We start from the raw sequence: 17606 nt of genomic DNA on the forward strand, positions 1-17606 counted from the left end.
TGTTAACTTAGTCCAGTTGGTTGCATCTAATTAAGCGGCTGAATAGTCCAAGGGCAATGATGAAGGCGCACAGCACTGGAAGCAATGAACAGTCTGTAGTCGTACTGTAGGTGATCCTACAGATCAGCAACTCGGTGAACATTGACAGCGACCATTTGTTGTTCAGTGAGATCGCTGTCGTCAGAGTTCTTCAAACTTGCTTCTAACGTTAACGTTAGCCTACTCAATCCAGACTCCAGGCAGCAGAGCATGGCAGCTCGCAGGTCAATCCAGTGGTCGCGGCAGCGGCCCATCACATATAGCCCACCACAGCCGTCCTGAGATCCCTTTCCGAAGCGCAGCGCCGTTCACGGATGGAGTACACCAGAGGCCCAGGACAAAAGCCAACGTCAACGTTAGCCATGGCTAGGTCCTCAGCCCAATGGACTTTAACGTTAACTTAACTTAATGTCACAGCATCAACAGACTTGTCAGCAAATAAAGGACTAAGAATAACACAAAAACTACCCAAAAATAACGCAAATAAAGAGAGAATACATTTAACTAGACAAAAAATACAATAAAATAAACAGAATATTTAAATTTAAATATTTGGTTAACCCAACTGCACCTCAGCAATTTTGCTCCAGAGGGCCTAATGTGCGTTTCCTGTAAGAATAAGATATCTGCAGCTAAAGATTTTAAATGTGAAAAAACTTTGGCACGTTTAATAACATGACCCAATCCACGGACATTCCAGCTGACAAATGACCTCGTGAAGAAGTATTAGGATGCATCACTAATCGGAATAATAAATTGTGCACACGACTCACCCAGCAAAACTAAAAGAAAACAATACACAAAACATTTAAAATGGAACATTAAGAAAACCCTCCACCCCCCTTCCCACTTTCCCAAACAAAGTGAGAATCTCATCCCTACAAGCATACAGAGAGGGAGCCGGACCAAAGAAAGTTCTAAACCAAAGGTAACTAGGCTATGCTAAGTCCCTCTCCAACAGTTCAAAATCAAACATTTCGGTCATGAAAATGTCCAAACCCAAACAAACGGTTAAGGTCACATACCAAGCATTGATTATCCCCAGTGGAAGTTATTTGTAAGATATAGTCTCTGCGAGTGCCCTTGCTTCTTGAGGAGTCGCGCATATCGCCTCCTTTCCATTCACCGTCACCCGCAGCCGAGCTGAGCTGGGTAGAGAAAACCAACCATCGCACCAGCATCCTTGAGCTTCTCCCGGACATCGTCGAATGCTTGCCTTTTCTTCATTACCTCCACTGGCAAGTCGGGGAAGATGTAGATCGCGTTGTCCTTGTAGCTCAGTGGAAACTGTTGACGTGCAAGCTGCAAAATCTTTTCTTTTGATAGTGGTGAATCCGGGCAATCATCACACGGGATCGAGCTGCAGCCCTCTCGCTCTCATCAGTGGGCAGGCTCCCAAGACGGTGAGCTCGGTCCACTACAATTAGCTTAGGGAAATTGCTAGCCCCTAGCAGGTTAGGCAAAAACTCTGTCAAAAATTCACACGGACTAGGGGTCGACCAATTATCGGCCGGGCCGATTATTAGGGCCGATATTTAGCATTTTTATAATAATTGGTATTGGTCATTTTTTCCACTGATAAGCCGATATTGAAATGGATAAAGAATGAAACGCTACTTTGTAAAGCGTCTCTCACTCCCTGCATTTGCTACTCTGTGGTCGAGAGCATTGTCCCGCCCACTACCCCGTCTGATTTGTTAGTTAGCACGAATGCAGCCAATCAGGATAGAAGACTGAACACAGAGAAAGTTTAGGATTCTCACTGCAGCAGACTGTAGACTGGACTTCAGCTGTACGGAGCTATTTTTCGAAGGTAAGGAAGGTAGCCTACCTTGCAATGCTGAAGTTGCAATGAATCACAATCATCTACACTGAAGTTACAAAAACACCACTTTGGACGCTATTGTCTCTTTGATCCGGATCAATAAGTAAAGCACCCACTTCCTTCGTTTAGCGAATTCCCGATTGATGCACGTTAGTGATATGCTGTTTAGCCTAGGCTACTAGTTAGCCTACAAACTCGGGTGCTGCGCGTCGGGAGTTCTTTGCCTCTGCCTCGTCCATTAATTGTGAATAACGAGACACCTTGGCGGACATTATCCCTTGGGCCTACATAGTAGACAAATCCTAAATTATGCGATAGCGAACGCCAAAAAGTCTAGTTGCTCCTTTTTGAAACTGTCAGAAAAGAGGCTACAGGCACCCAGGGCCAGCCGTAATTTAATTCGACTTGAAGTAGCCTAAATCGCGGCCTGAGCTGGCTATTAACGTGCCTTTTAGGCTCACCAAAGTGTAGCCTACACATGGACACAAATTGCATGCTTAAATAGCCTAAGAACTATTTTTAAACTGTTTTGTTAAACTGTTCAACTGTAACACTTGCCATCACGCATGCACCTCTCCCTCTCTCGTGCACTCACACACACGATGGCAAAGCATCCTCTTTGTGACAGGTCCCTTAACAAGCACATAGCCCATTGTGTAGGCCTAATCTATGAAAATAATTGCTATCACTCAGTTCTTGGATTAATATCATACACAGGATTTACATGTGATGCAAGTTGATAGACAATTGTGTATCAAAAGAAGAAAGAAAAGTTTGCATAATTAAATGCTTTTGAATTAATTTTTTGCAGCATATCGCCTTTACTATCTACCCCCCTTTTTGACAATTGACATATCGGTTTTACATATCGGTTATCGGCCTCCTGTTTTGGTAATAATTGATATCGGTATCGGCCCTGAAAAAAACATATCGGTCGATCCCTAACACGGACGTCCTTTCTCAATCATCTCGGGCAGACCAACGATTTTAATATTCTGGCGCCGTGAGCGTGCTTCCAGATCTACCACTTTAATGCGGAGTTCTTCATTCTCTGCTTTCAGTTAAGTGCATATCTGCTCAAGACGAGAGAGGCGGGCATCCAAGTTAGAGGTAGCATATTCCACTTCTGTCACACGATTCCCGAGACTTTGCAGGGATGCCTGGGTAGACGTTAAAGTTGCCTCTAACACGTCAAAGCGATCTGTCATTGTCTTGCTCATATTTTGAATGGCCACAAGGATTTTTGCTGGGTCTGAAGGATCAGCCGTATCCAGTGATGCCTCGTGCGCAGCTAGCTCCGAGCTAGCTACTGCAGCTTCAGGACCTTTTTCTGGCTGTCCTCCACGATCTGGCTTTGCTGTAACATTGGGTTTCTGTGTTTTCCCCATCCTCAATCCTTCAATAAATGGCAACAATCACAAATTATCGAGAAAACTGACAATTTTTAACGTAAAGACCGAATTATTTCAGATATTGGAGAGGAGCTCCTGAGAAACACCGTCTATTCCATTCGGTGCTCACTAGCGCCCCCCATTAATATCAACTTTTGATAGCCTACCGGTATGCCGCTCCAAACGAAACACGTCTAAACATAGGTTATAAATACAAAAAAAAAAGCCTGCCTCGAATACCAGCCTGTGTTTTGCGCAGTCTAAGCCAACCATAATTTGAGGATTTACGCTAAGCAAGTAGCCTGGATTATTTTATGATGGTTTAAAATAGTACACAAAATGTTATGAATATGTTGTTATTGCTTATTCAAGCGTAACTCTCGCCAAAATGCATCCTAGGGTGTTTTTGTCAATGTATCCTATCCGAGTCAAACTTTCGTGAATGGGAGTCGTATAGCCTACTATTTTGATGTGTCAAAATCGCTATTTTAACACACTAAGAAGGCTCAACACAACGTGAAACTTTAATCGAAGTATCATCAGTGTCTCTACACATGAACTTGAGCATTGAGAACATTGTTAGTGTACACATAGTTTACAAAAAAAAAAAAAGGTTTTGGACAACTCAGTCCTTGACTGGCATGATGGCAGCGAGCAGAAAACCCAAGTGAGTTGTTCAAAACCTTTCTTTTAGTGAACACTGTGTACAACAACAATGTTCTCAATGCTCGAGTTCATGTGTAGAGATACTGATGATCCTTCGAGTTCATGTGTAGAGATACTGATGATCCTTTCATGCTGTGTCGAGTCTTCTTAGTGTTTTAAAAATAGCGATTTTAACGCGATCATGTATCAAAAAATAGTTCCAATTCAAAACTCCATTTGACCTAAAGACGACAACACGGACAAGCTTGAAAGTGGCGCTTCAGACATAATTATGCTTTTAAACGAAAGTTTGACTCGTGTACATTCACAAAACACCCTAGGGTGCATTTTGGCGAGAGTTACGCTTTCAGAGAGAAGTTTATGCTTCAACGTGCTAGGACTCCAGAACTAGTGTCAGTTTTGATGTGTGACGGCTCCCGTAGTTCTAAACGAGGCAGCGCTTGAGAGGTTGGTTGCTAACTCCTAACCACTAGATGGGAGAATTTCTTACACAGGGGGGCTTTAATGGGGAGTTTACATAGCTAGCGTAAACCTATAGATTATTATTTATTTAGCGTACCTATAAGGCTTTTTTCCCTTTCCTTCAGCACTGCATTTATAAGGGGGGGGGGGGGTAAAAAGTACAGTAGAAGAGGGGTTTAGTAGATTAAGTGGCAAGGGCTGCATAAGAAAGGTGGGGGAGGATTGGGATTGGGGGGGGCACCAACAAGGAGCACCCAAAAGCAACAGGGGCAAGGAAAAACTCTTCATTTTTTTCCTTCACTGTTGTGAGAAATGATGTGAGAAAAATAGACATTTTAAGAGGCAGAGTGAGCTTAACCACTCCAATAGAATATGGTCTGAGCGTTGCATAGAGTGTGATCCCTGCCTAGTTCCAGACACAATTTTTAGCCCATAAGTTAAAACCAAAGATTCTAGAGCGCTACGCTCTAGAATCTTTGGTTAAAACTAAGTAATGATCACCATGGGCGGATTATGAACTTTCGGGCCACTGGGCCCAGATGTATTAAGGGCCCCCTTACCTATTGTCGTATATATGTGGGAGGGGGGGTTTGGGGGTCTTTTTTAATTTGTTTGATGTGATTTCCTGTATTCTGGTGCATTTTGGGGATGGCCAATACTAAATTCAATCAGATTCATTGCCTACATCCTGATTTGTTGATATTCAGGCAATGATTCCATGCAAAGGCTTGGGCTTCAGGGCCCCCTGACCCCTTGGGCCCCTGGGCCCGGGCCCGGTAGGCCCGTGCAGTAATCCATCCCTGATGATCACGACATAGCGTTCCAGGCAAAGTCATTATTCGCAAAAGCATAAACAACATGTAGATTTGTGACTAGAGAGTTGTATTTTAGCATGGGTTTCCTCCGTAAAAGAGACCTGTCTGGCTTTTTTTTTAGGCAAAACGTCACTCTTAACATCCGCCAGTCTTTGATTAGATGTGAAATATTCTCTGGAGTTTTGTTTCTTTCTATTACACCTGCCAGGGAATCCGTTATGTGGCTAAGCTGCTGAGTAACAGCAGGTAAAACACGTTTAAATGGCTATAGCCTACACTTTTTATTAGCAATAATTTATTAGCTAAAAAACGATCCCACATTATAGACAGTAAAAGAAAGTCCCACATGCGTCAATGCTATGAAGCCAAAGATCCTTAATTACTCCGCTTTTACCCTCTCTCTCTTATCCAAAGATTCTAGAGCGGAGCTCTGTTCTAGAAGCTTTGCTCTTATCTCTGATGAAGCCACTTCCGGCCACTTCGAAAGTTTGTTTAGATCCAGTGACACTGCCGTCATGGAAACGGAACGTCACACTTCGCCCTCTTGGTTGTCTACGGCAATGCTTCTGATTGGCGGGCCGTCGTCCAATCGTCGGCCTGTCTCTCATCCAGGCATGTACTTCCTGATGACACGCTGTTGAAAGATTTAACTTGAATGTAGGAAGAAATGGAGGCCGTGCGGTGCACTGAATATTGATATTGATATTGATATTTTTTTTTATTCAGTTCAGTTGAAATCGTCAAGGTGCCCTGAAATCGTCCAGGTACAGTACAGTCAATTTAATTCACGGAAGAGTGAATCTTGCTTTTTACTGTGATGTTAACATACAAAGTGGCCAATTTAAGTTAACGTCAGCTAACGTTAGCTAGTTCGAGCGAACTGTTTGCCTTGCGTTGTTTACGTTGGGTAGCTGTTCTCCAACGTGAACTAGATCTGTTTTGTTAGAAGTATTTAAATAAAACACATCACAATCTCATCGTAATAACGAATGAACATAACAGGGTTGTTAACGTTACCGTTTTAGCCCTGATCATCTTGGTGGCTAACCAGTCATGACGTTACATGAATTCTGAAAAGCTAGAAGCTGGATTCGATATGGACAGCTAGCCGTGGTTGTGGTTAAGGTTCCTCGGTTATATAAAAATTGTTCTTCGTTTAAAGCGTTTAGCTTGGAAGGGATCATATTGTTAGTGTGTTTGTCAAAGGTTTGGGTCACCACAATAATGTACTAGTGATTTAGCTGGACAGCTGGCAACGTTATACAACGTTAGCTGAGAGTTAACGTTATGGTCTCGTTGAATTGGCTAACGTCGACGTTAACTCGTTTGAGTCATTGTAATCTGATGGAATTCATAATCTGATTGTAATGCAGCGCGTACGGTTATTATATATATCAAGTGGGGACCTCACAGTATGTGAAATATTGGGACACTTGATATTATGCAGAGCAATACTTCCGTTTCGTCATTGGGTACGTCACGGGAGGCGTGGCAGATAAAAAAAAAGCCTTCATTTCACAACTTTGCCAAAACTTGCCATGCCAGTTAACATAACAAGCTTTTACTGCCAGCTGGGATATTGATAGTATATGAAGGGTTTACAGTGTGCTTTGTGAGTAGTGAGTTTATTAGTCTTTGACAGGAACTGTGTAATTAAAGGGATCTACACTAACATTTTTTCCAGGAGTTTGGACGCAAAGTCAGTTTTGTAGGCTACTTGAAAATGTACATAATGTATCATTAAGTACTAGTCTACAGCCTACAATTAAACATATTGCGCAAAGACTAAGAATGACTTACAACATTTACAGGAAACAGGATTTTAAAGAAAATAAGTGCCTACTTTATTTTCAGTTCATTTTATTTTCCAATGTTTCATTTTAATAGTATCGTGCATTGTCATATTTGCATTTAGCCTATCCTAAATTGTTATTTAATGTTATTTGTGAATCAATCTGTGGCAAATACAAATAGATGGCCATGATGACCTTAACCTGTTGACTCCATACTGCCTACTACTACGGTACTACTTAAACAGCCCATGTTTACTTCCACAAAACATAGCATAGCTATAGCTAATGAAATATGAATATTGAAATATCTGACTGCATTGGTGGGGGCAATAGACAAAGTGTTTTTCGTTTTGTAGCCTACTTTATCTTGCCTTCTATGTTAACAAGCATGCATTAAAAGGAGGGTGTCACCATTAGATATGTTGGTGGTCCTATTATATAGTCTGAAGAATAATCATAATTTTACGATTATCACAGTTATTTGGGGTGAATAATTTTGACAACAATACTAATGTATAAAATCACACAAACACATTCTTTAGATGTTTTGACCTTTTAAAGGTTAGTTCTTGCTGCCTTTTAAACACAATTAGACACTGCATAGTACTGCTAATAAAGAATTGGTAATTTAAAAAAGTCAAAGGCTGTAGTATCTCTTCTGATACATTAGAAAGTGCACAAACTGAAAATGCTAGAACATTCTTTCAACATTTATTTTAGAGGTAGATGGAAACATGGAATATAATTTGTTGGCCTTTGACATAAACGGCTGCTGCCTTTTGAAACATAAATAATACAGTATCAATAATACAGTATCAGTGATAATACATTACAGTGAAAGTAAAAACAACAATCTGTTTATCACTGGAATCTGTATTAGCTAAGTAGGCATGTCTCCCCAAAGAAAACAAACACAGTCAAAGACTGCAGTGGTCTTTTGATCAACTATATTACAAAATTGTTTGTTTGTTTGTTTTTTTCAGCCAGAGTAGTGAACTTAGAAATATGGTGAAAAAGTATCTAGCCAGTTTTTGGCTTTACAGTTATATCAGCCTTTTGAAACATAAATTGCATTATCAAGTTCAAGTTTATTATCATGTACTCATAAATAAGCATTTATCAGCATTGAAATTCCTTGTGCAATATAACACACATAAATAAACATAAATAAAAAGATACAAGGTCCAAATCTCTGGAATTAAATATAAGCTATACGCTTTGTTGGAACAAAATAAGGAATGAAAGGCTGTAGAAACCATCTACATCAGGGCCTTTTCAAAAGTGTCACACTTCCAGTCCTATCAGTTCATATTAAAGTGGTAAAATGTGAGCATTCACATTCTCAGTGCTCATGGTGCATTCATGAGCACCTGGGAAGTGGGAGAATTCTATAGTTTGGGGGGGGGGAATCACACCTGAACTGGGAACTTTGGGCTTTGAAGTGGGAGCTTTGCGAGAGCCCCCAGGAGAATGTTTTGACGTCACTCAACATAGTAAAAGATAAACAAAAATGGACTTCTATGCCCAAATAAGTCACTTCATTTGTTTGTTTATGTTACTCATAAGCGCAGGCAATTGTGATATTGAACAGTACTTCCCAGAGTACCTTTGAGTAACTATGTGATGTTGGCCTTCTGGCTAGCTAGCCTATGAACATTAGCAACGTCACCCGTTTGTTGTTGTCAAGTGAACGCTCTCAGTTTGGAAGTATGGAGTTTCTAAGTGGGCACCCTCCCATTTCCCAGCCACATGAGAAAGTCATCATTCTCAAAATAACCTATGGCTGTGGAAAATACAGGACCTTTATTTGGTGCAGGCTTGTATTCGAGACCTTTATTTCTTACACGGTGCGTTTTATTCTGAGACATGCATTCCGTTTGGAGCGGTATACTAGGCTATCAAAAGCAGAAGAGGTTCGGTTTGGTTTGGGATTTAATTTACGTTTGGACTATTTGATTATATTGCAAAATGTTGGGACTGATGGGCACTTACATCTGGGTATTTGATGGTTCACTATTAAGTTTCATGTAGTTAAAAGAGTGTAGGGATTTTGCTGTTTATTGCGAGACAAGGCATCCGCTTTTATTTATTCATTGAACGTGCGCTGTACTGTAATGGAAACCTTATTGCGTATAGCCAAATAGGTCTCAATTCAGTTGTTATTTTAATTATGCATGATTTACTTTTTTATAAAATTCGTAGGCTGGAATACCTCACGGCAACAATAGTGTTTAAATGTATGCTACTGCTTCAGCTTCTGGCAAGCTCAGAAGGGGGGTGGCAAGTAGGCCTGCACAATAAATCATTATAAAATCGCTATCTCGATTCACCCCTGTGCGCGATTCTCATTTAATTTTACGAGCCGACTGCATCACAAACGCTACTACTTTTTTCTGTGAGTTTTAAAGCGCTCCCCTTCTCACAAAGTTCAGGGCTTCACCCTAAGCCAATGACAAAGCGCCTTTTAGTCAGTTGCCAGTGTTTCACTGGTGGAGCGAGTACTGTAGTTCGAAAGCCTTCGAGGCTGTAGCATCGTCGAACTAGTGCGACAGGAAATAAACAAAATTGATGTTGATAACCCATGTTGAAACTACAATCAAATCTGAGATTTCTCAACGACAATCAGGTGAGATCCATAGACTCCCATTCATTTTGCACTCATGGCGATCGCCCCCAGTGGAACTCTGGTGGAACTGCAACCACAATTCGGTACAATTCTGTTAAAACCTAGGTAGCCTACTAGCAGTGTTGGGGGTAACAAATTAAAGTTACGCGCTACTGTAGTTAATAGTTACTTAATTGGGTGACGAAGTAAGGTAATGCATTACAATTCAAATTTCAGTAATTAGTTACAGTTAGGCTGAATAACTCGTCCATTTCTGCGTTACTCACAATATCTCTAATATATTGACTTATTTTTTCCATAACAGTACGCAGTGATTGCTTATTTAAAATATAGGTTAGCCTAGATACATTCTTTCATTGTAGAAAGAGTGCGTATTCTCTCCCTGCACTGCTCTCCCTCAAATAGGTTGGCTTCAGCCCACACTGCTTGTGCAAGGACTTTTGACAAGGTAGCTTAATAAAACTTTTCTTTTTACAAGACCTAAGCTTATTCGAAACAGGGTTCTGTGTGTTAACTGGTTTGAGCCTAATTAGACTTATTCAGCGTTCAACATTTGAAACCAAGACGGGCCATTCTGACAGTAAAATGAAGCCCAGAGCCATATATGCTTTCATAATAACAAACTAGTAATTCATAATGTACATTATGTTTAATGTTTCATGGCACTTGTGCATTACTTGCTGATTTGTCCATACATTTCCACAATCGTGGAACTGTGAAAAGAAGCAGGGACTGCTATCTGAAGCAGGGTGTCCGCAAAGGAGCATTAAATCATCACAAGTGGGCCTAATGGGCTAGGCCTGCAATTAAATGTACTGTAATATTGATATTCACGTGTGCATTTTGAACGGATCGTGCACCCTGGAATAAGATCAGGTATTTGAAGACAGCGAAAGCAAATAGTTTTCTCCCTTCATCCAATAGGCTAAAGGTGATGAAGCTGATAAATTCCATGACTAGGACAAAGGATTATAAAAAATCTGTAGTTTCATCATTACATCATGCATTGGTCAATCTCTTCACAGTATATCCAACCATGGAATCTATGCTCAACAAACTGAAGAGTACAGTCACCAAAGTGACTGCTGATGTGACCAGCGCTGTCATGGGTAATCCTGTGACAAGGGAGTTTGAAGTGGGTCGACACATTGCCAGCGGAGGTCCTGGTATGTCCTGGAGAATCTATAATGGGATCAAGAAGTCTACCAAACAGGTACACCAAAGGCAATTATTTATTACTTACAGCTGCTTGTCAATTTTGTTACTCAGGGCTCATTTTATTGACTCTGACACTAAATGTTTGCAAAATCCCGATGTAAATGGAAAAGTGTTCTCCAAGACTCAAAAGTGCTTGTCCCAAGGAGAAGTACAAACTGTTATTTGAACTAACTACGTTAGTTCTTGAATTTCCCCTGGGGATCAATAAAGTATCTATCTATCTATCTATATCTACGTTATGAATTGCATCCATACATCAGCTGCGTTTTAACTGCGTTAGTGTTACAATTGCAAGGGAATGAACGTCTTAAAGTGACAGGCACTCAATTAGACCTATACACTACTGAACTTTATTGAATGCTACTGACTAAGAATGCATTACTTTGCACTTGTATAGTCTTTTATTTTGGAATTTTAAGAGCAATAAACATATATTGCAATGTTAAGGAATTCATGTTTTTTCACTCAGATATATAAATCAACATGTATAAATTGCTATTAGTCAATTAATGGGGAGATAATCGAATCGAAATCGAATCGGACTGAAAAAATGAATCGTTAGATTAATCGATGTATCGAAAAAATAATCGCTAGATTAATCGTTTAAAAAATAATCGTTTATCCCAGCCCTAGCCCTAAGTTATGGATTTTTTCACAATACCTGCATACTGTTAGATGGCAGGGTATCCATGTGCTCATGTAAACATGCACACTGAGATGATGGAAAAGGATATTTTGGAAAGCAGAAACAATGATAACACTACCTGTAATAAGGGATAACGACTGCCGAGGTGTAGAGTTCGAGCGATAGGGGTTTTGCTGTGGAAAAGTTATATAAATAATAAATAAATAAATTAAACTGGTAATCAGAAAAGCGAAACCTTGTCAAATAAACTTTTCTATGACTGCTAGCATTTTCTAGTATAGTATCTTCATCTTCAAGACATTCTATACTTCCATTATTATGACTGCCCCGGTCATATAGGGATTGTCAAAGTTTTTTTGAATATTTGGTCAACGATTCTCAGGCACTGGGGCACATGAAACTTGGTGGGCATGTAGAAAATTTTTGTTTGGTCCCCGGGGACCACTCCCCTCCCGCACTGGGCCCCCCAAAACCCAAAATATGTTTTTCCACTCCGTGGCACTGAGGATGCCAAATGCCCCCCCCCCAGTAAAAAATGAAAATGCAATATTATGCTGCTTTCTATCTTCAGTTGAGATGTTCTGAACTGCACTAAATGTCATGTATGTTTAACCTGACATCCTCTGGGGGTATGCCAAGTTTCATGGAATTTCATCCATGGGGGGCATAAAATAAATTAATTTATGTGTACATTTAGTGACTGTACCCCCATTGGCCTGTAGATAGTGATGTTGATGGAATGGTTTCTGGTAAAGGATGATGAGGAGAGGAGCTACAAGACTAGTCTAGAGGAATACGCCTGGATTCAGGGGAAAATAGGGCAGGGAGGATGTCTCTGATGTCGAACAAAGCTTTATTTTTGAAAATGAATCTTACTTTTCACCTAATGTCTATTGAAGATATAGTGTGTGAAAGATAGACAGTGTTGTGTTCTCCTCAACACAAACAGAATTTGGTTAAGAAGTTATTATTAATTTACTCATAACTGCAAGTCACAGTAACAAGTAGAATTTTTAAAGAGTAGGATGTTTTCATTTCCTCGTTTGACATCTGACCAAAAAATACACAGATATAATGGTCATGTAACAAAAACAAGATGTTTTACCATCAACCAAGATGCATAGCTTAATATAGGATGTCTTACTGTACTCTGAAGAGGCTTAAACAATTGTGGGGAGGAAAGATAAAGGCTAGAATAAAGACTAGGCAGATGGTAACTGCTTCTCTGTGTGCTTCATTCTACTATGAAAACAAGAAAAAGAGACACTGGCACATGTTAGGTTTACGAAAGGGGAAATAAATAATTTTATTTAGATAAGTCTTTAACAATTTCAAGAAATAACCAGGAACAGCAACTTCAGGCAAATAACATAAACATATTTTTACAAACAAGCTGTAACTATTATAACTACAAGAATGACAAGACAACAGTATCAAAGATCAACAAAATACTTTAACATGGTGAACAAAGCATCAATTCATATTAACATTCACACATATAAACAATTAAAACATTACATGAAATTCAATACATTTAACAACCATACAGCATATAATTCAATACAATATATAATTATCAATATCATTTGCTACATTCACACCAGATCCGTGGTGTGTGTGTTGCCACAGCTATGGCGTGTGTGTGTGTGTGTGTGTGTGTGTGTGTGTGTGTGTGTGTGTGTGTGTGTGTGTGTGTGTGTGTGTGTGTATCTAAGACTAGCAGACGATGAGGTATAAATGCTACTGGAGTTGGTGTCTCTGTCTGTATTAGAAGGTAGTGCTGGGTGGTATGACCAAAAATGTATATCACGGTATTTTTTAAAATTATACAGTTTCACAGTATATGACGGTATTTTTTTTTCATGCATAATCAGATGTTCACAGCATTTTCTACAGGTTGAGAGAGGAATTGCTGCAGTAGATTGACATTGTATGGTCTATTTTACGGTCATGATGTTGAATAACTCCACACTAGTGGTAATGCAGGTTTGCATGGCCCCAGAAAATGATGCTGTTTACAAAGAGCCACTCATGATTCTAATGAAGTAAGGAATCAGATTGCAAAGACAATTGCAGCCAAAATACCTGCAAAAAGTTCTGTAGAACTTTTACTGTGCAAATTTCACAAACATCTTCAGGGTGTCCGCGGGGTTGTAAAAAGTAGTAAATGAAATTAGCCAAATTTAAGGCCATTTAAAAGTATTAAAAAGTAATAAACGTCATCTGATGAGGTATTAAATTTTCGAACCACTAACTATGATGTTTTCCATTTGTGTTAAGTGCAGGCCTATCTCCTAAAATTCGCGTGAATTTATTTATGTTATATTAATTATATGTGCGAGTAGGACCTGAGCGATATGTCCGTGTGCGTTCGCGGTAAAAACTTTTAGCGCCCCCTCAAACTCTATGCTCAAAATGGATATACGGCTGGCGTACTGTGAGAAGTTCCTCAACTTCTTCATCGATAAAATTGACAAAATAAAATCTCAAATCTCACCTCCAGATTCGGATCCCTCAGTGATAGTACTTTCACCTAGCTGCCTCCAACAGTTTCAGGCTATATCTTCCTCCCAGCTTTCTGAGGTTGTCTCCCATATAAAATCTACATCCTGCCACTTAGATGTTTTACCTGCACGCCTTTTTAAAGAAGTTTTTACCATCATCTGCCCTCTTGTATTGGCCATAATTAATCACTCACTAACCAATGGAGTGGTCCCCTCAGGTTTTATACGTGCAATTGTGCAACCTTTACTTAAGAAACCTAACCTTGAACCCAGTGACCTGAAGAATTATAGGCCTATTTCTAAATTACCTTTTCTGTCAAAGATACTAGAAAAGGTTGTCCTCTCAGGTTTCTTCTTATCTGAGTGAGTTCAATATATGTGATAAATTCCAATCAGGTTTTAGATCTCTGCACAGCACTGAATCGGCCTTGCTTAAAGTCCAAAACGACATTCTCTTAGCAGTTGATTCTGGATCTTGCGCCCTCTTGGTGCTTCTTGATCTGAGTGCAGCATTTGACACCATTGACCATAACATCCTATTAAAACGCTTGGAGGATGAAGTTGGTCTCCAGGGTTCTGTTTTGCAATGGTTCTCTTCTTATCTTAGTGATCGATCATTTTCAGTTAATTTAGGCAATTTCTCCTCTTCCTCTGCCCTTATAAAGTGTGGTGTTCCTCAGGGTTCCATTTTGGGCCCTCTTTTATTCTCTCTTTATATGCTACCCCTTGGCTCAATTTTTAAAAAGTATAACATTCAGTATCACTGCTATGCAGATGACACTCAGTTTTACCTGCCTGTTAACACTAATGGCATTTGTTCTTTGGAGAATATTTTTAACTCTCAGTGACATCAAATGCTGGATGGCAAGAAATTTTCTTCAACTGAACGAAAGTAAAACTGATATAATTATTTTTGGCCCTCCAAGTGATGTTTCTATCTTGAAAAATGCACTAGGACCTCTCTCTGCAAACTGCCACAGTGAAGTAAAGAATTTTGAGGTTTTCTTTGACTCCTCTTTAAATTTTAATAAGCAAATAAATAGTGTGGTCAAAGGCAGCTTTTTCCAGTTAAGAACCATTGCAAAACTGAAGCCCTTTTTGTCCTTCTCCGATCTTGAAACTCTTATACATGCTTTCATAACATCTAGACTAGATTATTGTAATTCATTATGCAGGCCTGACCCACTCCACTCTCAACAGACTTCAGCTAGTTCAAAATGCAGCAGCTAGATTATTAAGTGGCTCTAAGAAACGTGAGCATATAACTCCTGTGTTGGCTAAGCTCCACTGGTTACCTGTGGAGCACAGAGTTAAGTTTAAAATTTTACTTTTTGTCTTCAAAGCCCTCAGTGGTTTGGCACCTAGTTACATAGGTGACCTACTAATTCCTTACAGCACTCCAAGATCACTTAGGTCTTCATCTCAGAATCTTCTCTATATCCCCAAAACACGCCTTAAAGGAGAATTCCATCAGATTCCAAAAATAATTCAGTGGAAATGCATGGATTCCAGTTTCTTACAGTAGCAGCAACTGGAATCCATGCATTTCCACTGAATTCTTTTTGGAATCTGATCCCTTATCATACCTATTCATTCTTACTCGTTGCTCGACTTATCGTGACTAAATTCAAGATGGCTGCAAACGCTAAACTTCATGAAGATACTGTCTGTATAAATCGTCTTGTAAGTAAACTACCAGTGCTTTTTCAAAGTTCTCAATGTCTCGTTTTAAATGTCAGGGCCCTCGGAAGTCTACCAATGAAGTGTGGAGATACATTGAGCCTCGTAAATGGGTGTAAAACAGTGATTTATTTGCATGGCTAGCCCGATGCCGAAGCACCACTATTGAAAAAGCTGTTGGTAGCATCGGCTAACTAGCGCCAGATTTTGGAGTGCAGGGGACAAGCAGAGATGGGCTATGAGACATACGTTCACACTCGGTATCATGTTTCAATACACTTTAGGTCAATATCACACCGGAATTCTCCTTTAAGACTAAGGGTGAAAGAGCCTTCTCTGTTGTTGCCCCCCCAACTCTGGAATAGTCTACCTGTACATATTAAGTCTTCTCCAACCATTGACTGCTTTAAGTCTAACTTAAAGACTTTCATTTTCTCCCAAGCTTTTAATCTACCTTAATACCCCCCCCCCCCCCACACACACACACACACACACACATACACACACATACATACACACTTTTTATTCTTTTATTTTTGACCAATTTGTTTGTTATTTCAATTATTTATTTATTTTCCCCCCATGTTATATTGTTGTTGTACCATTGTCATTGTTTTATGTTTGTTTGTAAGCACTTTGGTTCAACTCCGTTGTTTTTAAATGTGCTTATAGAAATAAAGTTGACTTGACTTGACTTACTGCCTAAACTTGTTGCCAAAAGTTCGCTACCATTGACGATGTCATGGGAAATTTTTTTTTTCCGGACATTTGGTTAGAGGACTCGAGATTCAAAGACTGGCTTAAGCTAGTTGGCAACAGCCAAGAGGCTTATTACCACGTCTGTAAAAAGACAATAAATGCCCCTGGATGGGAGTGAATGCCGTCAGGTCACATATGGAGTCTACCAGAGCCGTTTTTCTACCGAAGAGTCGACTGCCTGGCTCATCAGCCACATAGGGCTACTGTCTCCACATAAATATGCGTCGTTGAAGCTATCAGTATGTCTACGCTACCAGCTGTCATTGTCATCCAAAAAAGTAATCATTTGCGCCATCGCGTTTTCAATGACAGACATAGCCTAAACTAGGCCTAGCCAGAGAATATCTAATAAGCCTACAGTATACAGAATCACAATAACCCATTTTCAAGGCCTTTTCATTCAAACAAATATATAATTAAATGAAATGGGGAGGAAAAACAAGAATATAACATGTAAACATATGCACATGTTATAAGGGGTTATTTGCAATGAGCTACCCCTGCCTTCACTACAGAATAGAGGTTAAATATAGGCCTTCCAGTGTTGCTTTGTTTAGGCTATAAGATGAGGTTTAGGCTATACGATTTAACATTTTCTACCCTCAGTAAATGTCATGTTAAGGTTAGTTTAACAGGTGTTAACATTATTCAAAGCTTGCTCAGGAGCTATAGGGTTACTCCCTTGATGTAGTATGTGATGAGATCAAAGTCCCAATAGATTGCTTAAAATTAGTTGAATATAAGAATCTGTGTAGGTTTGTATAGGCTGTATTGTAATACGCTATCAATATATTATAATATAATATATTTTAAGTCAATTTGTCAATTAGTTTCCACAAAATTCCCCAGAAGTCACCATTTAAGGGGTTATTTTTCAAAATTTTCGTCACAGGGAGCATGCAGGCCTAAAAGTATTGTATCACATGGGGCCCACATTCTCCAGCAGCACCCAATCAATAATTAGTATTTTTGTAAAATGTGACAGCCTACTTTTCAATGTGATACCTTGACTGGCAGTTTATATTGTGTGTGTGTGTGTGTGTGTGTGTGTGTGTGTGTGTGTGTGTACTGTGTATGGTCGTGGGCCTTTTTAGAAGAAAGTCCAGTATACCTTTTTCTGATTTTTCATTTGTCATTGTGTCTTGATTGAGATAGAGAAGTGGTGTGTGCTCTTCCTTCCTT

General features: G+C 39.6%; 1 protein-coding gene across 3 annotated transcripts in view; it reads left to right on the forward strand.

Annotated features, from left to right (window-relative positions):
- Window positions 1-5817: 5817 nt before the first annotated feature.
- Window positions 5818-17606, forward strand: part of scyl2 (SCY1 like pseudokinase 2) — an 84145-nt gene continuing 72356 nt past the window's right edge. For 2 of the 3 annotated variants that reach the window (XM_042077938.1, XM_042077939.1), the window contains exons 1-2: window positions 5819-5962; window positions 10643-10830. In XM_042077938.1, coding sequence (XP_041933872.1) covers window positions 10654-10830 — 177 coding nt within the window. In that variant the 5' untranslated portion in view covers window positions 5819-5962; window positions 10643-10653. Of the gene's footprint in view, window positions 5963-10642; window positions 10831-17606 lie in introns of all 3 variants that reach the window. The other variant, XM_042077941.1, reaches the window with a different exon arrangement.

The sequence above is a fragment of the Alosa sapidissima genome, chromosome 22 (genome assembly GCF_018492685.1).
Source record: "Alosa sapidissima isolate fAloSap1 chromosome 22, fAloSap1.pri, whole genome shotgun sequence".
In the NCBI taxonomy this organism is placed as follows: domain Eukaryota; kingdom Metazoa; phylum Chordata; class Actinopteri; order Clupeiformes; family Clupeidae; genus Alosa; species Alosa sapidissima.